The sequence below is a fragment of the Charadrius vociferus genome, unplaced genomic scaffold (assembly GCF_000708025.1).
Source record: "Charadrius vociferus isolate BGI_N301 unplaced genomic scaffold, ASM70802v2 scaffold650, whole genome shotgun sequence".
In the NCBI taxonomy this organism is placed as follows: Eukaryota; Metazoa; Chordata; class Aves; order Charadriiformes; family Charadriidae; genus Charadrius; species Charadrius vociferus.
In genome coordinates this window covers 1,364,428-1,389,544 of record NW_009646736.1, presented here as the reverse complement: position 1 = coordinate 1,389,544, position 25,117 = coordinate 1,364,428, and the positions used below count along the sequence as shown (strand labels likewise).

Below are 25,117 nucleotides of genomic sequence, written 5' to 3'. Positions count from 1 at the left end.
GGCAATTGAAAGAAGGTGCTTTGGGTTGTATTATTTCCAGTGATAGAAGGAATAATTTCTTTACATAAACTTTAGCACTGGGGAAAAAAAAAAAAAAAGTGGAAAATGTATGACCACATTCTTTCCAAGGTATGCTGTGCTCAGGCTGAGCTGCTGGAGCACACTCAGGGGTAATCCAGGGTTCCAGATCCCTGGTTAGATACACTATGGTGAAATGCTGGAGATGTTCAACTCTCAGTAACCGTGTAACCAGGGTTGTGATGCAGTTTTGGTAGGAATTTGAGGATACTGCAAATAGGTTAGAAAGTACATTTCCACATAAAAGATGATGGGCATCAAAAAGCAAAGTGAGGAAAAGGATGAACGCAGAGAGAAGAAAAAGCAAAATGGACCTATAATGATTTCTGAGACACTGGTGTTTGCAATGCACTTTCAGTGCATGTATGCCTATAGTGTATATGTGTGCAATCCACTGAACATGTCTAAAGTGCAGTTGATACTTGAGATTTCCAAATAAAAATAAAGCTCATGAATGATTTCAGACACTTTGAACAGTTAAAGTTGCCAACTGTTGTATTAAAAATTTATAAAGGAAGGAATACTTTTCAGGTTTCAGTTGTGGGTTTTTGTTTGTCTATTTTGGGATTTTTTGTTCTTCTATTTCCAAACCTGGGCTGTTTGTGGAAAAGGGATAAGAAAGCATACATATAAAACTACAAAGAACTGTTAACCAATGGGTGGTAAGACACTGGTTTTGGATGTCTATCTATTGAGTCTGTCAGGTGAGAGGATGGCAGAGCAGTAGCCATAAGTGGATCTGGAAGCGCACAGGGACCTAGAAGCAAATGTAAATAGAAAGATTACTGGAGCAAGGAAAGGATTGTCATGCATGTATGTGTAAGAGATCCTCCTTTAAGACCAGTCTGCATGTGGTATGGGTTTGATAATGCCTTAGAAGTGTATAGTATATCTGTAGTCTAACTGAGGTTTTTAGCTTTGAATGTGTCTGACAGTCTCTGATATCAGACAAAACAATATCAGATGTGTACAGGTTTTCATATCTTCTTTTGACAATTTTTGTGGAATTAAAGAGTAACTTGTGAGAACACTATGTGAAGCCTAAAATTAAAATAAATTTTTCTTTCCTCCCTTTCTCCTTTTCTTTTTTTCTAGGATCCCGTCTCCGCCAGGAGGACTTTCCACCACGGATTGTTGAGCATCCTTCAGATGTGATAGTCTCTAAAGGAGAGCCAACAACTCTGAACTGTAAAGCCGAAGGGCGGCCAACTCCTACTATTGAGTGGTACAAGGACGGAGAGCGAGTGGAAACGGACAAGGATGATCCACGCTCCCACCGCATGCTGCTGCCCAGCGGATCTTTATTTTTCTTACGTATCGTGCATGGACGCAGGAGTAAACCTGATGAAGGAAGTTATGTTTGTGTAGCAAGGAACTATCTTGGAGAAGCTGTGAGTCGCAATGCATCTCTGGAAGTGGCATGTGAGTAGTTTTATATGATTAGCACTGTGTAAAACTTTATAGTTGATTTTATGCTGTCATCCAGCACTTTCACACAGTCAGCAGTCTGGGAGATAACAAAGGTAGATAAGTATGGCATTCTGTCATTAGCTATAGCTCTTAGTCAAAGCATTTTTACATGCATTTATACAGTGGCAGTGACCGTACAGAATATGTGATTTACACAGAAGCAAGGCCCTAGCCAGCATATAATCATGATTGGCACAAACTTGGACAAAGGCTAATCTTCCTCTGAAGAACAATCTAATTTTTAAATTATGACTACAGTTGGTTATACTGAAACTAATGTGGAAAAATACCTATCATTTAATACAAGGTGTACTGTCTGTTTCTTTTTATCGAGTCATCTGTTACCTCAACAGAAGCAGACAGCTTCATGGTGACTCATGTTCTGTACTGCTGGAAACCTCAATATATGCTTCTCTATCATAAACTTGATGCAGGCCTCATTCATTATGTGAATGGCAAGTGAAATTGTTGGCCATTTCTCATATCGTCCAGAGCAGTCTTATTCTTTATCGATTCTCTTTGTCTTAACAAAGAAGTCATCACAGCTCTTCTGCGAGACCACCCAGCATGCATGATATGCTTCCAGTAGAGTTAGCAGAGACATTCATTATATTCACATAGCAAACAAGTTCATCGTTCATAAAAAGAAGTGTTGCATGTTATTTTTTGTTGCTTAGTTATACGGGTTGAATAAACACTAATCTTTTTATTCAGAGTATCAACTAAGGGTAGCTGTGTATCTTCACACAAGGGTGTATTGTAGTAGATTTATGAATGCTCTCCTCTTGCTGGACTTCAGGTTTTTCACCCACAGTTCTTCATCTGGCAGTAGTTTCACTAAAATGTGTTTGGCTGAAGTAAGGCTTTAGCACAAACTTGTATTGCTTGGTTAATAAAGAGTGGATTCAAATACATGTTAGAAAGTATGTTGGTTTAAAGAAGAAGAAGAAAAAAAAAAGCACAGAAGAGAAATCTTTACTCCTGATGCAGTCTGCAAACTTCTATAGGTAACGTGATGTGATCTTGAGGCTTCAGTCTTCTCAGAAATTGCAGAAAATGCCATTTTTGAGATATAACAAAATGAAAACAGTTTTGGCACATGTTGAAGGCATGAGCAAATGTGTATCTGCCTATAAAGACATCACGGAGTGTTATTCAGTTTTGGTAGGTATTTAGGAATTAAGAAGACCAGTTTAAGGAAGGCTGAAACCTGGGTGAGTATGACTCTAGATAAATTTACTGGATCATTTTTTTCTTTGTACCCATGGTTTTAAAATTGCCTGTTGAGAAATCCTATGAGAGGCATAAACACTTTGAAATCTTTATTGCAATCCTGTTGAGATTCAGACATCTCTTGTCAAAGTTCAGAAGATTGTTCAAGTTATACCTTGAGTCATCAAATCAAAGTGACTGATTACTTTGAAATGTAAATGTGTTTTATATTTTTGTCAGTTTTCACTGATCCTTACTTCATTGGCTGCTGAGAGACTGTTACAGTATCTCCAGCCTGTGGACTTGCTATTTTAACCACTGTAGCTGGTGGCAGGCCATGCATGAACTGTATGTCAGATCAGAGAATCACAGAATGGTTTGGGTTGGAAGGGACCTTAAAGATCATCTAGTACCAACACTCCTGCCATGGGCAGGGACACCTCCCACCAGCCCAGGTTGCTCAAAGCCCCATCCAGCCTGGCCTTGAACACTTCTGGGGATGGGGCAGCCACAGCTTCCCTGGGCAGCCTGGGCCAGTGCCTCACCACCCTCAGAGTGAAAATTTTCTTCCTAATATCTAATCTAAATCTCCCTCTTTCAGTTTAAAGCCATTACCCCTTGTCCTATCACTACACTACCTGATAAAGAGTCCCTCCCCATCTTTCCTGCAGGCCCCCTTTAGGTACTGGAAGGGGCTATAATGTCTCCCTGGAGCCTTCTCTTCTCCAGGCTGAACAACCCCAACTCTCTCAGCCTCTCCTCATAGGAGAGGTGCTCCAGCCCTCTGATCATCTTCACGGCCCTCCTCTGGATCTGCTCCAGCAGGTCCATGTCCTTTTTGTGCTGAGGAGGCCAAAGCTGGACGCAGTACTGCAGGTGGGGTCTCACCAGAGCAGAGTAGAGCGGCAGAATCCCCTCCCTCGCCCTGCTGGCCACGCTGGTTTTGATGCAGCCCAGGATGCGGGTGGCCTTCTGAGCTGTGAGCGCACGTTGCTGGCTCATGTTGAGCTTCTCATCCACCAACACCCCCAAGTCCTTCTCCTCAGGGCTGCTCTCAATCCATTCTCTGCCCAGCCTGTATTTGTGCTCAGGATTGCCCCGACCCAGATGCAGGACCTTGCACTTGGCCTTGTTGAACTTCATGAGGTTTGCACAGACCCACCTCTCCAGCCTGTCCAGGTCGCTCTGGATGGCATCCCTTCCCTCCAGCATGTTGACCGCAACACACAGCTTGGTGGTGGTGTTGGCAGACTTGCTGAGGGTGCACTCAATCCCAGTGTCCATGTTGCCAACAAAGATATTGAACAGCACCAGTCCCAGTACCGAACCCTGAGGAATGCCACTTGACAAATTAAGTTCTGGAACAAACGAACTCACCCATTTTTTCCACAGCCTTCACCTATCCCAGCTCCTCTGCGCATCCCACTGCCAGTCTCAAGGCAAGGGACTGCAGGGTCAGCTCACACCCCCATTCTGGTTCAAGGTGGCGACAGGGGGACAGTGGCATCTCTGCAGTGCCACAGCTTCGCAAGTTGAGGAGGCACATCCTGCTTTGCAAATGGAAAGGCTGAATAGGGATGCAACACCCCCCTCCACTTCCACTTCTATTCCCACCGGCAAGTCCCCACTGAGCACTTGGCACTAGCACACACTCCCCCAGAGCCTCCTCCCCAGACAATCTGAGCACCCACGACACCGTGGCTTGTCTGGAGCGAGGAGCTGAAGTGAGCAGTGGCGAGGATAACGAGCTAAGCCCCAAACACTTGCATTGGGTCACCAAGCAGGGATGCAAACAGCAGCAATCCCACCAGAGGAGCTGGGATTATTAAAGCGAACAGGCTTCCATCAGGGGCTGCGCACCAACACAGCACTCACCTTCTACAGGCAACATCCTGGCAGGGTTGCATATGGTGCTCTCACCATCCTCGTAAAATAAGAGCTGCCCACAGCACTCAAGCCAATAAAATAAAACTCTACTGCTTTTCCTTGTGGAGAATCCCAATTTCTGTTTCCTATGACTCATCTGTAGAACCAAAACCTCCAGTGCAAAACAAGATGACAGAAAGTAGAGGGAAATTATTACTGGAAAAGTAAAATGTCATCTCCAGACATGCTGAAACACCAACACACAAGCCTGAACCATCAATGCAGAGAAAATATTTAAAAGAAAAAAAACAACCCACACCAAACCTCACCACAGTTCACACGGGAATCAGCACCCTGCCAGGGTAGCGGCCGACATCCCAAAAAGCAGTGGTAGATACCAAAATTCTTTTTAATTGAAAGACAAGCCTGAGGCACTGACTGAAGTATCAAAGTATTTAGGGAAACAAACTTCAAACCAGAAGAGAAGTTCCATATGCAGCATCTGCCTAAGAACCAGGGACTTTGAGATTGTGCAAGTGCCTGAAACAGGCAGGCTCAAAAGGAAAGTCTGTAATTTAGGCTCGTGACAGGGTTAAATAGCTAGTAGAGAGCGCTGTTTTCCCACTATAGTTTTAGTCCTCTTCTGTTGACTGTTTCTTTCCTTAGACTTTCAGTAAATGGAAACAAAAATTAAAAAAAAACCCAAAGTAAACAAAGGTATTTACTTCTTTGGAAAACAAAATTATTTACATGCATTGGATTAAAAAAATAGAAATCCACAGTCATTGTCAAGTAAACTTTACAGAGATTACATATGGCATCTTAACAGCTAACTTTTAAATCTTTCAGTTTGGTGTATTCAAAGGTAGTTTCAAAGATAAATAGTTGAGACATCCTGAGGAGACGCACCTTCAGGCTTCCGCAGTCAGTCACAGCTGTTCTAATAGACTGGAAGGTCTGTGCTTTCCCAGTAATTGGGTTCTCGCATATTATGCCAATTTTAAGGGGAAAAAAGCAAGCAACTCTTCAAGCATACTTGCAATCTCCTGTTCCTGAGCTGACCTAACGACTAACCAACATAATTAACAAAGACAGCGTCCTAAATTATGCGTTTTACCCTCCGTGTGAGGCTGCAGGACCACAGCCGGATTCTGACACATCCCTCACAACCCACTTGAATCTAGCTGCACCGCCATCCTCCGTCTCTGTACTATAGGAACTCCCCCAAGCATTGCATTTACAATCCCTTTGCACTGCTCTGCGCTTTTTATCCCAGCTTGCATTCATTCTGTTTGTACAGAAGTAAACTGCCAGTTTTAGTCAACAGCATTACAGATAACATTTACAGAGACAAAAATACAGTCCACAATCTAGCACAGGTCATTTTTCCATTCTGCAGTTTTTCTGACAAAGCAAAATACTGAAGTCTTTTAAGAGAAAAACAGCATAATTCCATTTTAGAACAGTCTAACTGAAAAATCTATCAAAACCAGTACTCATTTTGTCTCTAGTACTGAAGTTTTAAATCATTTTAGAACCATGACCATTTACATAAACAGACAAAGAGGGGGAAAATAAAAACATGTGTGTAGTGATAAATACTATAAGGAAAATACTTCTCCACTCTATTCTGTAGATCTGCCCCAAAACATAAAACAAGAGGGAAACAATGACAATTCCCAACAAAACTTTAAGCTGCCAGTCATATTTGGTTTGGAAGTCAACCAGTCACCCTATCCAACGGGTTTCCCAAACAAAAACTCTCATCGCTATAATTATTCAACAGAGACATCATAGCATGCTTTCAGTCAGCAGTGGAACATTTTTTGAGTTTTAACTTTTAACACTGTCATTTTTCTATACTATTTAAAAATTAAAACACCCAAAAAATTTGAAGGCATTTGCCATTGAAGAGAGTTTCCCTCTATTGCTGATCTGGTCCAGGTTTCACACTGTTCAATTTATTAACAGCCAAACTGAATTTGAGAACACATCTGGCTCCCAGTTTTTCGCTTCAAAGTCCAGGCCACACAATTATGTAAAAGATGCCTAGAACCATTAAGATTTGTACTTTTTCATCAAGTATAAGCTTCTCTTTAGAAGTCTTCCATGTGCCTACTAGAAATGGTGAACAACCCTGGCAAAACTATGAATAGGTTTTGCAATGTTCTAGTTAGTTTTCAAACACGTCTCAAATCTCATTCTCCTGTCACCCACCAGATATGGTCAGAACCAAAACCTGAGGCATTGCTTATGTAATTCAATACCCATAGCTTGAAAACAGTAGGACTTCTTGAAGAAAGTTGCCTTACCCTACTGCTCCCAGAGAACCATCCAGGGAGCTGGCTCACGCCCCAGGCGGACAAGCCTGACACCCGATGCAGTGGGAAGCGGCATACAAGAAGACAATACTCAGCCCCCGTCCCTTTTGCTCCTGTACAAGGGCATAAAGAGCAGAACCGGTCAAGCCCCCCATTGCCCAAAACCTACGTGACAGAGGACTCAGAGCAGGAAGGAAGGTATCTTATGGGATCCACAACTACTACATCACCTTAAAGAATGAATATTACAGTTTAAAAATAAAAAAGTCCTTTCTCCAACTGTTTGGCAAAGTGCAGGCTGCTTATATGTCTCCCTCTTCTCAGGATAAGGAAATGAAGACGACACAGCTGGCATTTGATCCAGCAAGCCAATCCAACGCAGTCTGACAAACGTGAACCAACTGCTCCACAGAGCTGCCTTCTGTATCTCTGGTACCACGGCACTGCAGATGCAAGGCAGAGGGTAGCTTCCACTCTGGTAAAAGTGATCCTTACCAACTGGTCCACATTCACCCACTGCGAGTGTTGGTGGGACAGCATACTTTTAGAACCCAGAGCTGTTGGTTGCGGTCAAGAGATATTTTGGGGGGAACTTTCTCAATGATTTACCCCATAAGTTAAACAGTGTTAGTATCCATGTAAAGCACCAGCCTTGGGTGGAAAAAACAACACTGGAAAACAGACTACTTTAGATCGGAACTCAGAAACCACAACAGAACAGAAAGGAACCAAGAGCAAACATCAAAACAGGACATGCAGTTTTCTATCGATCCTGGGTCCATCCCCAGCCTACCAATACTGAAGACTCTGAGGTCCAATGCTAGTTGTTTTCCCCAGTGTTTCTCTGCTGGTGTCTAAACCCAAGACGTGACAACTATTAGCTCTGAAACAATTGCCTTGGGACCTTGTCTTACAAGGAAGGACAGACTTGCCTTAGGACTACCGACACTTATGACACCCATCACTTCCACTTCATCGTGGCTGCAGAAACCACTGCTCATAAAGCAGTTCCAGACCCTTCACAGCACAGTCTATTAAAGTAAACCAGCATCGATTTCTGCTTGACTGGGCTGCAAACTGCTGCAAGCGATTCCTGAACCCTCACAGCTCAAGCACGGGACGGACTGTAATCTTGTCAGCCATCCCAGCGTGGGCTGTTTGTAATATTGAGCTACAACCTACAGAAAACCAGCTGAACTTGGCCTTGACTACTCCCTTTGCTTCAGAGTCAGCTACAACTCATAAGACTGGCTTCAAATCAACTGCAGTTCCACTTGTGGACAAGAGGGGATAAAATATCAAGCATTTATGCGAGTGATGATCTGCAGAAGTTTAAAAAAGGAAGATACGTACCATGTATATAATTGTGCACTTAATGTTACTGTTTCACTTTTCTAAACAAATTTAGCACAGAAAGGAAGAGACATTTTCAACATTCACTCCTTAGAAAGGAGTAGTATGTTTTAAAATGACTAGCCCTCCTCCACAAAGCTGTGAACTGCTTGCTAACTAACAGGGAATCAACAAAAAACATCCATTTCTACTCCAAATGCTCCAGGAGGTAACTCCCTTCAAACAAACAAAAAAAATCATTGGCTTGCACATTTTTCCTGAGTCTAAATGTATAAACTCTCATTTTCATTCCATGGTCTGACACAAATTCTAAAGCAGTATAACCAAAATTCTTCTGCAGGCAGCTCAGAAGGGATCAAAATTTGGAAAGCAAATTTTACAGTCTGAAAAGAAAGAAGCAAAGCATATTGCTTTCAGAAAAAAGCTTTATACATGAAACAAGACTACATTACTACCACATTGTGCAACAGTGAGAATCTAATCGTGAGGGATGTGTGCCTCTGAACTATGTCACGTGTTTAAGAAGAATAGATTCAGTGCAAGGAAGGACCTTCAACATGGCAATAGGACACAAATAGTAAATACAGATCTACTAAGTACATAGCGTCTATGTCCCGTGGAGCTGGACGCCTAAATCTTCTGTCCTTCAATGCTCTTCCCAGTAAAGTAACTAGATGGGTGGATGAGGGGAGGGCAGTGGATGTTGTCTACGTTGACTTTGGCAAGGCTTTCGACACTGTCTCCCACATCATCCTCACAGGAAAGCTTAGGAAGTGTGGCTTAGATGAATGGACAGTGAGGTGGATTGAGAACTGGCTTACAGATAGAGCTCAGAGGGTTGTGGTTAGTGGCGCAGAGTCTAGTTGGAGGTTAGTAACAAGTGGTGTCCCTCAGGGGTCAGTACTGGGCCCAGTTTTGTTCAACATATTCATCAATGATCTGGATGAAGGGATAGAGTGTACCATCAGCAAGTTTGCTGATGACACAAAACTGGGAGGAGTGGCTGACACGCCAGAAGGCTGTGCTGCCTTACAGCGTGACCTCGCCAGGCTGGAGAGTTGGGCAGAAAGAAACCTGATGAAGTTCAACAAGGGTAAGTGTAGGGTACTGCACCTGGGGAGGAATAACCCCATGCACCAGTACAGGTTGGGGGCTGACCTCCTGGAGAGCAGCTCTGTGGAGAGGGACCTGGGAGTCCTGGTGGACAACAGGATGACCATGAGCCAGCAATGTGCCCTGGCGGCCAAGAAGGCGAATGGCATCCTGGGGTGCATCAAGAAGAGTGTGGCCAGCAGGTCGAGGGAGGTCATCCTCCCCCTCTACTCTGCCCTGGTGAGACCGCATCTGGAGTACTGTGTCCAGTTCTGGGCTCCCCAGTTCAAGAAAGACAGGGAACTGCTGGAGAGGGTCCAGCAAAGGGCAACAAAGATGATTAGGGGACTGGAGCACCTTTCTTATGAGGAAAGGCTGAGGGACTTGGGTCTCTTTAGTCTAGAGAAAAGAAGATTGAGGGGGGATCTTATTAATACATACAAATACTTAATGGGAGGATGCCAGGGGGATGGGAGTAGTCTTTTTTCAGTGGCACCCAGTGATAGGACGAGGGGTAATGGGCATGTGGAGTCTCCCACTCTGGAGACATTCAAAACCCGCCTGGACGCTGTCCTGTGCAACCTGCTGTAGGTGACCCTGCTCTGGCGGGGGGGTTGGACTAGATGATCTCCAGAGGTCCCTTCCAACCCTAACAATTCTGTGAATTCTGTGAATTCTGTGAAAGTGCTGCATATCATGCAGTATCAAAGCGGCTGACAGAGTTTTTCTGAAGGATGTTCTGAAATTTCTCAGGTGGGAGAAATTCCATAATAGTTTTACATGGTGATAGAAGAAGAGAGTTTTGTCTTTGCCTTGGAGATGGTCTTTGGTCCGAGTTTGAACTAGTCCCTCTACAAGCTGGAGCTGGTGAAAGTTAAAATATGAGGTTACCTGTATGTCATAAACTACTTGGTTCCTGCTAGCCTCTGTTGCAGATCTCATTATGTAAAAATTTCTATATGTTTTTTGGTATTGGCACTAAGCTTTATGATGGCTGCTTGCTGAAGCTTAAGTGCTTTTTAAAGCACCCCTCAAACATCTTTATCTCCTGGAACTCCTCTTGCACAAATACTATCTTCTAATTAAGTGGAAAATAGCTTCCTCTTTTGATGATTCACTCTCCTATATGCCTACCTCCCCATCTACAAATAAAGCTCTTTTTTGTTAACAATTCAGTTTCATATTTCAGCTGAAGTTCCTTTAGGACCTTCACCGTATACGCAATTCATAACCAACCATATAAGGTCAAGGGCAGAGCCATAAAGAGCCTAATGGGCAAAACAAGCTGCTATCAGACCCAATCAGACCCACTGGCATGTACCCATCAGAAGCTGAAAAAGCAATTCAGAGCCACAGGTCCCACACAGATAAAAAAAAAAAAAAAACCAAACCACCAGCATAAAACCACATTTCTTTCCAAACACACACTCCCTTTTTTTTGTTTTTAAGTTGTCCATCATATGCAAAAGACACATTCAAAATCTAAAGTAATCCTCTGTTGGTTTTTTGGGGGGGGGGGGTTATTTGGTTTTGGTGTTTGCTGGTTGCATATTTTTTTCCACTATGCAAAAAAAAGCAAAAACCAGAATGCCCACACTCTTACGATAAAACATGATGCAAGACAACAACAAAGAACGCTACCCTATTCCATGGATATGCGTTTTTCTTTGCCTTCTAACAGCAACTAATTCTCTCTGTGTGTATTAGTAGATATTAGATTTACACGCAACATCACTTTACCTAGCAAATGTCACCATTCACCAACCAGGTGATAAGCCGTCATATGGCACAATGCTCATTTGTCAACATAGAGTAACCTGCATTCAGCACCACCGTCCTGCTTAGCCATCAGTAAATGATGGCCCTCCGGATTGACCCATGATTAGTTGACCGGAAGCACAACATACCTTACCTTTTCTTAAACAAAGCGGCCACTTGTGATGAGCCAATTCAACTGTTTAAGTTTCCTAATGTGAGGGTACAAATAAGGAGAAGTTCCAACACTCAACCCTCTCACAGCAGTTTTCTCAATCCTATCAGGTCTGATGCAATGTAAGGTAGGAATTGCAGCAGTTTTTACTCAAACGAGCTTTGTCTGCTTTCATGGAAGAATTCAATCACTTAATTGCACTACAAAATTAGTATTTTTTTTCTGATAGCCTGATTTGAAAAGTCTCTAGATTGTATAGGTTCCTATATGGCACACAAAACTATTTTTATTCTTATATTTATTTTCCTATTAAAAAAAACAAAACCACACAAATATTTAAATACAGAACGAATGCTTAAACAGCATGTAAGCATGCCTATTTTTAAACACACCTATAGACCACTATATATAGAAAAGAAATGGGGAGGACACTTACAGAATTGTAGGCTGAGGCTCAAAAAGGCTAATAAGGCTGCCAAAGCCAGCAAGAACAGAAAACGGTTTCGGAAAAGCATTATTATTCGTTCTGCTTTCTCTTCATGGTTTCATCTTCATATATCAATGGTTCCTGCAAATAACAAAACATTGGTAAATATATTTCAGATGTGGAAGCATCAGCTATAGCACAGAAAATTCAAATATCCTTTTGACGGTGTCAAGTTATTTCTCACAGGCAAGAACATGACGCAATTCACACTGGCAACAACAGTTTCAACAAGTTGTCTTCACCTCAGTTATAAGATAAACTATATTTACATAAGACAGAACTTTAAACTAAATTGAAAAAAAAAAATGCCATTTCCCATAAAATTAAGTTTTCTCGTACTAACACAGGGTTAATCCTGATGTCATAACACGGTCAACAGTTCTTTAACAAAAGTTCCTTGCCCCTGCACAAAGCAAATGCAACAAGAATATTATTACTTCAGGGCTCTCAAGAGCAATTTGGTAAGTCAACCCTAGAAACAAAAGAATCCTGTAACATGGTAAAAAGGTACACACACTTTAAAACACAGGTTAAAAAATAGTTTCTCTAACTGGTAGCTCTTCTACAAAGTTCACAATTCTTATTTAAGAGAATAGAGTAAGAAAAATTACCAATACCATTACGCAGAGAATGGAAAAGCATATTGACTTAAGATTAACACCTGGAATAATTCTGTTTAACAATATTTTAAACAACTGTTTTGATGAGGACCAGAACAATATATTTCAAATCAAGTGTTTTATAAAACTTCAAAACTAAAATAACTTGTTGCAAAAATTTGGATTTGATTTTTTTTTAAAAAAAAAAAAAAAAAAAAAAAAAACAGCCCTCTCCTGAAAACACCCAAACAAGAAGCATGCACCATTAGTAAAAAAACCACTCTTCCTTGCAAAATGACATCCCAAAGTGCACAGAATTTGCCGAAATGCCCTTTTTTCACAGATGTCAATTTTCCATTGGAAAATGGCTCTATGTAAGGGGTGGGGGTGGGTGGTGTTCTCACACACACACACACTTTTTTTCTTTTATTTAAACAACCAGCTGCTCTTATGTGCAAGAGAGGCTTTTTCCTAGCACTGACAGCATGTTGCAGGAAATTGGTTAGTCTTGAAAGAAATCTTCTGAGATTCCCAGACCCTTTGAACTGAGCTCTGTTTATGACAGCACATCGAAACATGTTGACAGAAAATAACTTTTTTCCCCCAATGATGTTTCTTTTTGCCCCAGCACTTCTTTGCTCATGGAAATAGATCTCTTGCTTATTTCCTGCTTTTGAGAATGAAAAAGCTTACATATACATGCAATTAATACATATTTTTTAATCAAAACTCTGCTTCACTCCAAAAACTAACCATCTTGGCAAGCTTTTAATCTCTGTCTCTGAGCACTGATAAACCATGTAAAATCATAACCTCAAAATTCAGATTCCCCCCCCCCCCCCACAATTAATTTTCTCATTAGTATTTGAAAACGTCTCATGACTCACTGAATTTCTTATTTTATCTCTTGTGGTTAGTCTTAAGAAGAGTTGTGTGATCTACGAATTGGCCCAAGGTGACTACCATAGTACACAAAGCAATGGGACCCAAAGCGTAAGTGGTGATCTTCCAGAAATAAAGGCAGCAAGGCTTGCAGAAAGTGAAATGCATTATGCATGTACGTTTTGCAGGACTGAGGTCTTTCCATCTCATTTTACTTGCAGAATTACCTTTACAGCTCTTGGAAACTGTGGAAAAACGGAAAGAACTGGAGAATCCGAGAAGCAAGAAACCAGAGCTATTACAGTATTTTTCCAAAATGCCAACAGCACCATAAATGGCATGTGCAAGCAGTAATAAAAATGAAGGTTTTTTTTTTTTTAAAAAAAAAAAAAAACAAGAGACACGCGGAATCATTTTAACAGTCTCAGTTTCACAAAATCATAGCTCATCCTGGAACATCTTAGTGAAAGGTATGCTGAAACTAAACCGAACTGAACCAGTGAAACTAAACAAAGCTGCAAAAGGTAGAAGGTCTATGGATTAGTGCATACAAAACACCAGGAGACAATAAAGCAGTTGAACCAAACAGATGGAAGAACAGAAGGGGAACCACGGGAAAAAGCAAAAGCAGCCTTAGCAGGGAGGAGAAGGTAAAATCTATTTAAAAGCCCTCAGGAACAAGAGGTCTTGTGCATAGGCTACACTCATTAATACTGTTGCTGCATTAAAAAAAGTTGCCACAAAAAAAGGAAAAATTACAAGACTAGAAAAAAGGAGATAATACACACCTTGTGTTAGCAAGATGTTTTAGAGAAAAAGCTTAATTAGCTTTAAACCTCAATTGCAAGATCAGAAGTTTTAAAACATTTCGTTTTAAATGCAACAGTCAAGAAATTATAAATCAGGTGGAAAGATTTTTCTTTTAAATATACTTTGGCCTGTTAACAAATTAAAAGTTGCTGGTTTACACCTTATGAGGAATAGGAACAGCTCCTGCTGCGTAACTTAAATATCTGTTAAGTAAGAGCCTGTCAGTACAATTTGTCATCAGCTCCGACTTGTTATCAAGCTGCCAGGAATCAGGTGAACGTCTGTCAGACCAAGTACTGAAGCCTCTGCTCCTCCACGGTGGCACACGAGTTACTCCCAGGGAAAAGCAGCACTTAGCCAGCACGTATTAAGTGAAGACAGTACAAAAAGCATTGTGAGCGCTCACTGAAGTGAGCATTTGTAAGCTAAAAAAGATAAAACTGAGCCCGAGAGGCGGGAAAATAAGAAGCTAACCAACCTTATCTCCCCACAAAACTATTTTTATGTGCAGACGGATCAAAAAGCAAACCACACAGCAAAACGCATTTTGGGTCTTCAGAATATACTACCACATAGCAAGAGGCTACACGGTTGCAGAGCAATTGCCGCTAACGGGACATTTAGAGAATATTGATCGTTACCTATTTACGCTGGGCACAGGGCAGAGTGCAGGTCCCGGCCCAGCCTCCCCAGCCCCACGCCGTAAGCTGTCAGTACTCAAAGGTCAATTCTACCAACAACTGACAACAGCACCTCGCTGGTCTCCAGGTGTGGACCTTGGTTCTTTGCTTCAGAGATAAGCAAGTCGTTGTTGTTTTTAAAGGTGAGTAAGCACCAGACCGTTGCAGAAGAGGTGGAACTCAGCACTGGGAGCAGCAGCTTCTTACACGTGCCAGAAAAGCAGTGATTTATGCTCATCCCTGAGAACGGGTCTGCACCAGGGGAGGTTTAGATTTGATATTAGGAACAAGTTCTCCACCAAAAGGGTTATCAAGCACCGGAACAGGCTGCCCAGGTAAGTGGTTGAGTCACCATCCCTGGAGGTATTTAAAAGACATGGCATTTAGGGACATGGCTTAGTGGTGGACTTGGCAGTGTTAGATATACAGTTGGACTCAATGATCTTAAAGGGCTTTGCTAACCTAAAAGCTTCTATGAATGCAGGCCTTGATAAAGACAACCTACGGAACCCCAAACTTGTTTCAGCAACACTAATTATAAGTGTGACACACAAGCAGTCTAGACATTCTGAAGGGTAGTCGCTAACAAAACATCCTATATCAAAATGCAGATAATTAAAAGGCTATTTCTAAGCGACCTTTTGCAGCATACCTACCTACCCACAGAATTTATCTTTTTCTTTTAAATACAGTCCAAAAGTCTCAACTCATCAAAACACGCCAGAATGACTCACAGCATTCACAGCACCCTCAGCTCTTACCTAATCTCACGAGAGGGTGCCAACACGTGCTAGTGTAAGGTGCTAGGCTATTGCATGCTCACACAAGCGTAAAAACAGTCTTGCAATTGAAGGCCGGGCGAAGGGGTCGGGAGACTCGCCAAGCCTCTGCGAGGCTCTTGGAAAAATCTGGTCAAGTCACATTCCCTGATTTAGGCCATTTCACTGGAAAAGTTAGTTACTACCTAGAAACGCTGGGAGAGCGGCAGGTCTGCTAAGAGCCTCGACTAAGCACACAGCTCCCAGCAGACCAGCTGGCGTGACTAACCCACTTTTTGTGCAGCACTAGCTGGGTATTGCTAGCAAGTGCTCCACATGCAAGGTGTCCCCCGCTATCCCCTCGCCTCCTGCGCAAATCACAGAAGACAACATTTTTTGCAGGGTTGGCTAGCTAAATGATTTCTTTGGATTATTTTAGGTCAGGCCCTGAAAATAACTTGACATCAATGCTTTCAAAGTGCTCGTGAGGTTAGACGTGACACTAAACCATCACTGCCATACTTCTGTGCCAACTGACTGATACTGTTACATCCTCTAAACCACCCATATCCATCGAGAATACAAACCTACTATCTAACATGAAGCATAAGCACATTATTACACTGACTCACCATGACAGCTTAAATGAATTTACTTGATTAAAATAGCATGTCTCCATAAATAATCAATAGCACTCTTCAAAGTCGGCCTCAATAAAATTACTGTATTCATCTGATGTGGTACATCAAAATGACATTGTCTACTGAAATACAAGTGAGCAAAAGTGGTTGCAATGAAACAGCAAAGAAACGGTGATTTTGCCCAAAAAGGTAGCATGAAGTCTGTACCTAACTATACGCCAAAGACAGAGGTACCTTTTGTAGCAAGCTCATAGAGCCTAGGAGGGAGAGCAAAAAGCCTACAACATAAGGTGATTTGGAGTACCATTCATAGACAGTTTTAGAAAAAGTCATGGAGGAACACAGGAACCCACTTACTAGTCTGATGTCTCTACACTGCAGAACAGAGTTTTTAATTGTAATTGCTTTGTGATGCATCTTTTATCTTTCATCTACATCTGCAGACTTACTTTCTGACAAAACCTGTTTTGAAGACATCGGAAATGAAGGTGACAGCTCCTGATACAATTATAATGAAGACTTCTGCCTTACTTTCACTTTAACTCGTGATGCTCCATCAATTATTCCCCAGCCATTTGGCAGCAGACTACTAGGCAGTACATTTTCATCTACTAAAACCCACAAGTCCAGCATCCAGACATTCTCAGACAGCTGAAGAACTCCATACTCTTAAATTGGAAATTGCAGAAAATAGCTGTGTCGGCAAGTGATGTAAGCCAAACCTTTTCTTTGGTGCTTCAAAGGATTTGCTTTTTTTCCTGCAGGAATGAAAAATAGTGGCTGGGATCTTGTGGTTATGACCAAATCAACCAGCGCTACAAAGATTGATGGCACACACCAGAAGCAAGAGGCAACGGGAACACTCAACAGAACCAATTCTCTGGTCAGCACAACCTACTTCGTGACTCATGCTTGTAATCATCACATTGAGGAAACCCTCCCAAAACCCCTGCAGCTGACTGTAACGTCAGCAATTTAAAGCGGACATACAATTCGTGCAACAATGAAGTTGCACTTTGCATGGCATCACAAAGTAACAATGCTAGCATCTGTGATTTTGTTAGTCGTAATTCTTCATTTTCCCATCAGAAAGAAACAAGCATTCCATTTTTTAAAAAACATTTTGAGAAATAGGTCACATCACTTGGCCTTAAAAAAAAAATGCATTTCTAAAAAAGTAAAACCAGCTCATGATCGAAAAAATTAAATAAAACCTGCTCAGTAAGTGTTGCTCATGCTAGCCCACCCCATGACTTAAGCTGGAAGTTAGTAACCACAGGAAACACAGAACTTGACTGAAAGTACAAACAGGTCAGCAGCCTCATAAAAAAAAGTAAGTGAAGATAAGGAAAGGAATGGTAAAAAAAGGCAACATGTACCACTCCACGGTAATTGTGCACAGAAACAGCATGAAGCAGCACCTATCTAACACAGCATAGCTACATTTTTCTATGTAAAAACTAATAGCTACTTATAAGATAATTTTATTCTCAAGTAGCTTTTTGCAGCAAGCACCTGATTTAAAAACAAACCAACCAACAAACAGCTAAGTTGCCTAAGCTTAATATGTTTTAGTATTTAGAACAGTAAAATATCTACATCTAAATTTCTCTTTTCTCCTATTCCAAGTGTCTTCCTTATCTAGTCAATTCTAAAATCCTCACATGGGCACAGCTGGTCTTGAGATGTGCAAAAGCTATTGAAAACGGCACAGCAATATTGTGCAGTCAAAGCAACCAACACAAGCTCTCACTTTGTTAAACCTAAGCAATCAAACAGAGCTCTTAAACAATTTTGCCTCTCTCTCCAGCACTCGTTATTTTCATTGTGCAGCAAATTTACAGCTGGATTTAATAAGTAAAGGTGAAGAGTTGCTTAGCATTCAGAAGGGATGAAGGGACCATTAGCCATACTGAAATTTGACCACACCTTGAAGATAATCCCGTTCCCAACATAAAAGGTCCACTTAGTGTGAGATCTTAGCTTTTAAAATCTCAAGGTGCGCAAGCAGATAACATGGTGAACATTTTAAACATCTCTTTCTCCTAACCAGCTTTCAGGTTTGAAAACTGTCAAAAGACAGTTTCCAGGTTTTCCACTCTGTCATACTCATATCACCATTTTGAGTTGCCTTCTTTCAGAGATCAGCACCTAAAAGATGCCAGCAGAACAAGTTTTTACATAATTTAGATTTGCATTTGATTTTTGTCAGTCCAAGTCCTTTAGAATATATTTATTTCATTTAAATTAGAACTTACAAGACTATGAAATTCTTAAAATTGGTCAATAAACACAGTCATGCAGACATACCTATATTCAAGTTATGTTTAGTGCATTAATGCTATAGTTAATGTAACATTATAACACTACAACTATCCGTGGGTTTCCCAGCATTCAACTTGACTCCTTGTGCAGCCAGAGATCTCCTGGTTTCTGGAATTCCCTTAGACTTATGTGAGTTTTCTGCTTAAATTATGCCCATGTTTTCTTGAACAAAGATAACTGAAAAAAATTGTGGGAACTATTAAAAAGCATGAAAAGATCATTAACTGTTTGATTCTTTTATCTTTTTCACGGTTCCACAGCATACCATTTAGATGTATCGCCTCACCTCCCCTGTACTCTGACCACTAATCACCTTGCAATGAACTACTTCTAAAACCAAATGCTTTTGACAATTCAAACAATTTTTGAAAGTCATATCATTGTGACCTCTAAATACATCCTTTTTATTCAGCAACATTTAGAAATTGCACTTAAAAACAATGAAACAAATTCAGTGAACACTGAAACAGTATGTTCTAAAACCAAGCACAAGGATTTTTGACATGTAGTCGCTAAAAGGTATCAGTACGGCAGTTATTTCTACATAATCAGTAACTCCTAGCACTAGTATTACTGGGTGGGGGGAAGGACAGAGTAAATGCATGAAGTAAAAGATAAAGTAAAGATGAAGGAAACTACAGTGCTGAAATATAAGGTGCTGTAAACATCTAATTCCTTTGGGATGATGCCATTGCCCTAGACTACTCTTTTCCTTCTCCAGTCTCTCTGCTATTCCTAAAGGTATCAGTATAAATCAGAGAAGTTCTGAACAGCTGCAAATCAACTATAATTTCTATATCCTGCACATATTTCCCTTAAAAATAAATAAATTAAAACATTTTAAATTTCGTCTCCTTTCCCCTTCTTCCAGAACGCTTACCCCTTTAGAGGTTCAACCTGAAGAGAGTTTGCTGCCTTCGTGCCCAGGCTCTGGCAGCATCCCGACGGCAGAGGCATTCTTCCTCCTACCAGCTTCACTAGTCTATTTATAAAGACCATCAAGTGTTCCCATCAGCCACGACACTGACGACATGTCCCTGCCTGGAGGAACTTACAAGAGTCTAAATTAGCTCTGACTGTAAACAAAGAGGAAAAGCAGGATTGCACATAGAAACAATTATGGAATATGTATTGCAGCCTGTCTGTAGTCTCCTTTATGTTCTACTTTCTGCCAGATTTAGACATCCGTTTGGATCAGAGGGCAAAGTGATGGTCAGCATCAAAATTCATGCTTGCCACCTCATGCATTCTCTCTCTTTTGATTAGTACTTTTAGTCATACTTGTCAGTCACTGATGCTCTGCCATATCTCTTCACTCCGGGGGGCTCAGAGCCGAGACAAGAACCTCTTCTGCTGAATTCTGCTCCACAGTAAGGGAAACACACAGGTAAAGCTCCACACTGCACCCACAGGAATCTGTGAACTCCGGTCCTTCAGTAGAGATACATGTTGTCAACGACTGCCGAGTACTGACTTCCCCAATTACGAGTATTTGCCCTCCTACAAGGCTTCTGGGTTCCAAGTCAGAGGTGTCATGCTGATCCTGATTTCCATCAGCTGTAGAAAAGTATTCCGCTACTTTTAATAGGTGCCACACAGCTCTACCCCTCGTTGCTGTTTTCCAGAGGAAAACAGAATGACTTATTCTGTCATCTACCACCGCAAACCATCTCCACCCTTTCATCTGGTCCTTTCACAGACTCTGTACCTCTACGTATTTGCAAGTCCCACCTACCCAAGTGATCTTAATTCTCTCAGTACCTGTATATTTAAAAAAAAAAACACACACCAAAAACCCCCAAAAACCTACATAATAATACATACATGTCCCTACACCAAAGGTATATATAACATACATACACAGTATTTCTCTTTCCTTGGTTATTCACCAAAATTGCTGTAGGTGCACCAGTTGGAAACAAGTCTTAATATCTTTTGGTCTGCAAAATTGTTTTTATTTAAGTCCGTATTTATGTCACTGCTTGCAAGTGCTAAATATGACCCAAGTTTTAATTTTGCTGTTGCTGGTTGCATCCAGCATGGGATCCATAGGATTGCATTCGTAGGACACATCCAGGGAAGGAATGGCGACAGATGCTGTGATGCCACAAGATGTACCTGGGTTATCTTGCTGCCTTGTTTCTAAACCAGTACGCTGCCAGGCAAGTCATCAAAACATAGAAATGAAAACACGCTAGAGTAGATTTCCATTGGGTTTTCCTGCTTCAGAGTTTACAGAGATGAGGTGCTAAGCCTCTCACCCTCACTACACCTCCTTACAATCAATTTACACGCTGCTGTTATTTTTTAGGTTGTAATGGACATATAATCAATTTCTACAAACATGAGAGCAAAACACGGGCCTTCTTTAACCCTTGGGTTTCACACCTATGCACTTTAACAGAAACAAAAAACTAAACTCAATATGCAGTACCTTTCAGTTTTTCTAACTATGACTACATAATAAAGATTTGTTATATTCTTATTAGGTAAAAGAAAGAACATAAAGCCCAGTAAATAACAGGAAAAGGCATTATTGAAAGCTGACTAATGGCATCCCTTTCTCTAGCAAAGAAAAAAATCTGGAAACAAATTGGAGAATTTTGAACAAATATTTTTGTTTTCTGTCTGACCAAACAGAGAAACTACAGGTAAATACAAAACTGTTCATTTTCTAGGTCACACATTAGTCTGCCTTTGACCATTACTCTGAGGACAGGGTTTATACGGAAACATATTTGCTGCAGATTGATTCTGTGCTATAGATAAAAGATTTTAGAACATCTCCTTGCACCTCACTAAGATAAGAAAAAAAGCCCCATGAAAGAAAGTTCTACTCCAAATAGCATTCAAACCAAGCACATGCTGCTGCCACCTGCACTTTTGTAACATTTCAAAGAATCAAAGTTTCTCTTGCTGTTCCCTTCCTAAATCTCCTTTCCCTCATCTCAGCCTATAAGACTATTCATTTTATACTACACCTGCTACAAACCTGCTCAAATGAATCGAAAAGCTAAAAAAAAGTCCCCAGCTCTAAGGAACCTACACATTTTAGATTACCAAAATGAAGACTGGGAAAGACCACTGTTCAACAGGAAGAAACCCGCAGAGCTACCACTCCTGTAAGTGCTCTCAGAGTGCTGCAGATACTCTGACGATAGACGCGGTTTTGAATTTGAAGCGGCATTTTAAGCAGAACATTTGAACAGTGTGGACTACTTCCTTTCAAACCACAAACTTCACTGTTGTGTTAAGTCTATCGATAAAACCCAGTCTATAATAAAATCTGTCAAATTACAAAGCTTTAAACAGTCTTTCAATAACTTTGGATCACAAACCGTTCCCCTTTTTTAAAAGTCAGACTTCGTGGTATACTTAAATGATAGGTACTGAAAAGACTACTGCAATTCCTTTACTGGCTTAATACCTCTTCTCTCATTTTCACGTTCCTTTTAGGAATTGTTGAAAACTTCCATTCTTTGGGCTTTGGTTTTCCAACTATGACGACTTTATAGGTCTCATTTGGTTTACTTGTTGGAACAGCAAATGTATGAGAGCATGAAATACTTCAAGCAGTAGGTGTCCTTAACTTCAGTTTCTTTTGGTCCATTTAAACCCTTAGTTCAAGAGAGACTTCCATTCAGACAAACTTCTCAATAAGTGCTTTGGTCTGGCCTGACTACCTCTTTGTGGCTGGAAATAAGGTCAGTGTCCTACAGCTGTATACGTTGCTCTGTAGAAATCTGAAAAAAAACCTCGAAGTCAGTAACAACCCACCAGTCCAGCACATCACTTTGGAGGCCCTGTGGAAACAAAATTTTATTATCTAGGAAAGACTGTCACAAGCCCAACTCTTTGTCGTCCACTTCAGGAGCATCACCATATTCCTACTCCTTATCCTATGCAATGACAGGTCATACACGCCTCTGAACAGCATGGAAAGTAAAAACAAAAACAAAGGAAGTGCTCTTACTTCCTTAAAGGAAACTGAGTAACTCTTTTTTAACATTATTATGAAACTTGAAAGAAACCTTATGTTTTTGATGGCTCCAGGCCAGAACTGAATATTAATTGGGAGCAAAACAGTTCCAGAACATACAGACAACTAAATAACTCTTAAAAAACAGCACCGGAATGTAATTATTTTAAACTCACAATTTTAAAACAGTATACCATATGCTCGTAATTGTATGAGCATAGATCCTAATCACACACAGATCAGAGCCAGTGGTGGATCAGATAACATCACAGCTCCAAAAAGCACGCAAAGGCAAAGCAGTTAACATGCTTGAATTAGGTTTTTGGGGGTTTTCTTAGTTAAGCTTTTACTTTTTACAGTTCTAAATGTTTGGACAATTCCCTCTCCTACAATAATATTCCCCTCTGCATACATTTCCAATATAGACCTTTGAAGATGCCTCTGAGCAGGAACCCGCCTCCCTCTGCACCAGAGTCAGGGCTTGTATTCTGCTGCAACTATCTTCTTCTGGCATTCAGTTTGAAAGCAAACACTGCAGTGATGCACTCAAAGCTAGTTGCTATCAGCCAGTGAAGTCAAGCTGAATAAACAGATCAGTGAAGAAAGCTCCTAAATGTAGGAAAATATTTATTTTCCCATACCAGGTCAAATTTATCCTATCCAACATTTGAGATGATGTTAGTATGAAGGACGATATTTTCCTCTGCATGTCTGCCCTTCCACTCAGGTTAGCTGGATTTGAGCATAGGACCTGAGCTCCCAAATCTGTCCTTACTCTTTTCATTCCAGATGTTGTTATATTGGGTCCATTTATAACCTGCCTGCACACATATATTCTCATGCTGAAAGGTCACAGGCCCACAGTTCTCAGGGGCTCCCCACAGTCAGGTTGGTTTGCTCGCAGCATTCAAATGGAATGGATCTGGGTGATTCTAGTTAAGTCATAAGAGATCACTGACTTAATCCAAGCTCTTCAGCCTACTTGCGATCCCATCTTGTAACCCTTCTTCAGCTGGACCTTTATCCCTCACCTTCTGGAAAACTGCTAGAATCTGAATTCACCAAGTTCCCCTGGCAACTCACCCACGACTCCACCTGTACCCATTAGCTGCCACTCCTTCAGCTTACCCTAAAACGTAGCATTTCACATCTGGCGATTTGGCCGTTGCTGAGAGCTTTTCATGAAGTAAACCACAATTTTACTAAGCGATCTAAATTAAACACATAAAAAATAGCAGTGCAACAACTTGATGTTAGAAGTGTTTGTGCAAGAGAGATGGAAGGGCTGACGTTTGTTTCATTAACTATTACATTTCTATTGTATCCTTGTGCTCAAGCTATATTTTGATCCTCATCCCAAAATCTTTTTTCTCCTGGCTATGGCCCTGCTATGAGATCTGTTCCATCCTATCATCATATGCCAGGTGACCCAACACTTCCATATTCAACCACCTCTATACAATCACAAGGATTCAAAATTACAGCACCGGTATATACTTCTGTTTCCTGTCTTCCAAACAGAAAACTTTTGTTTCTCTCTGCAGGTTATACTATCACCCAGTGCAGCACCAACATCTGGCAGCTCATACTGGAGAGAAGGGGAAAAAAAAAGAAAAAAGAAAAGGAAAAAAAAAAAAAAAAGACTAAACAGACTTTATTCAGCAATTTTGTCATCTTCCTGCAATCTATCCCCAGAACGGTGATTACACAGATGCAGTAGCAGACAGTCAGCATTTTCTGCTGCCCTTTCTTCCCCACAACACTTCGTACAACTGCCAACTTGCCTGGCTGCTGGATAGCTGAATGGGGAATAACACAGGCAACATACTGGGAAAGCTGCCGTGCTGCTGGCAAAAGGGCATGCCTGGTTTCTTCCTCGATCCTCATGGCAGCACCACAAGCTAACCTCTAGAAACACACCATCTTACAGTCAGGGACAGCCTGAACACAAGCAGGCAAGTTATTTCTTGGGAAAATAGAAATAGGTTTAGGTGATCAGCGCTGGTGTTAAACATGAAGTCCTACAATTTCATTTGAAAGGCCCGTTGCCCACATTTATGTTATTAGTTCCACAAAGTTGTTTTCACAACTTATTGGCCCAACAGAAGCTCCTCATGAAGGCACCCAAAAGTCTTCACAGACAGAAATGCAGTCAGTTCTGCTTCAGGGGCAATCAGTAAACCAACACCATAACCATAGATGCGAGAAGATGGACAAAGCATGAAACATATGGCATAGTGCAAGACCCAGCGTCAGCATCGCTTTGTCCTTTTAGAATATCATCACCAGAGTGTACCAGGTATTCCCAGGGCCTCCCTTTTTATCACCAGAGACTATCAGCATTAGGAAAACATAGTACGGTATCTTCCACTACAAAATAACTGTGGAATTTATCATAGCAGAAATTGAGACAAAGTTATGCTGGGTTTTCTTGTTGGTTTGTTTTGGTTGTTGGTTTTTGTTTGTTTGTTTGTTTGTTTTTCACAAGGGAAGCCATGATTCACATGACAACTTTCCAGGGGAAACTGACCTCAGTCTTCGTACATGAAAACATTTAGGGTGGCTGTAGAAACTATGGATAAAACAGCTGGAAAACAGTCACCGATAGTATTTTCAAGCAGCTTTTCTGAACAA

The 25,117-nt window shown here is 41.1% G+C and overlaps 1 protein-coding gene across 1 annotated transcript in view; it reads right to left on the bottom strand.

Annotated features, from left to right (window-relative positions):
- PXYLP1 (2-phosphoxylose phosphatase 1) overlaps nt 1-11,837 on the bottom strand; it is a 46,348-nt gene extending 34,511 nt beyond the window's left edge. Inside the window, exon 1 of the mRNA XM_009889643.1 lies at nt 11,759-11,837. Within this exon, the coding sequence (XP_009887945.1) occupies nt 11,759-11,837 (79 nt within the window). The remainder of the gene's footprint in view (nt 1-11,758) is intronic.
- Nucleotides 11,838-25,117: the final 13,280 nt, after the last annotated feature.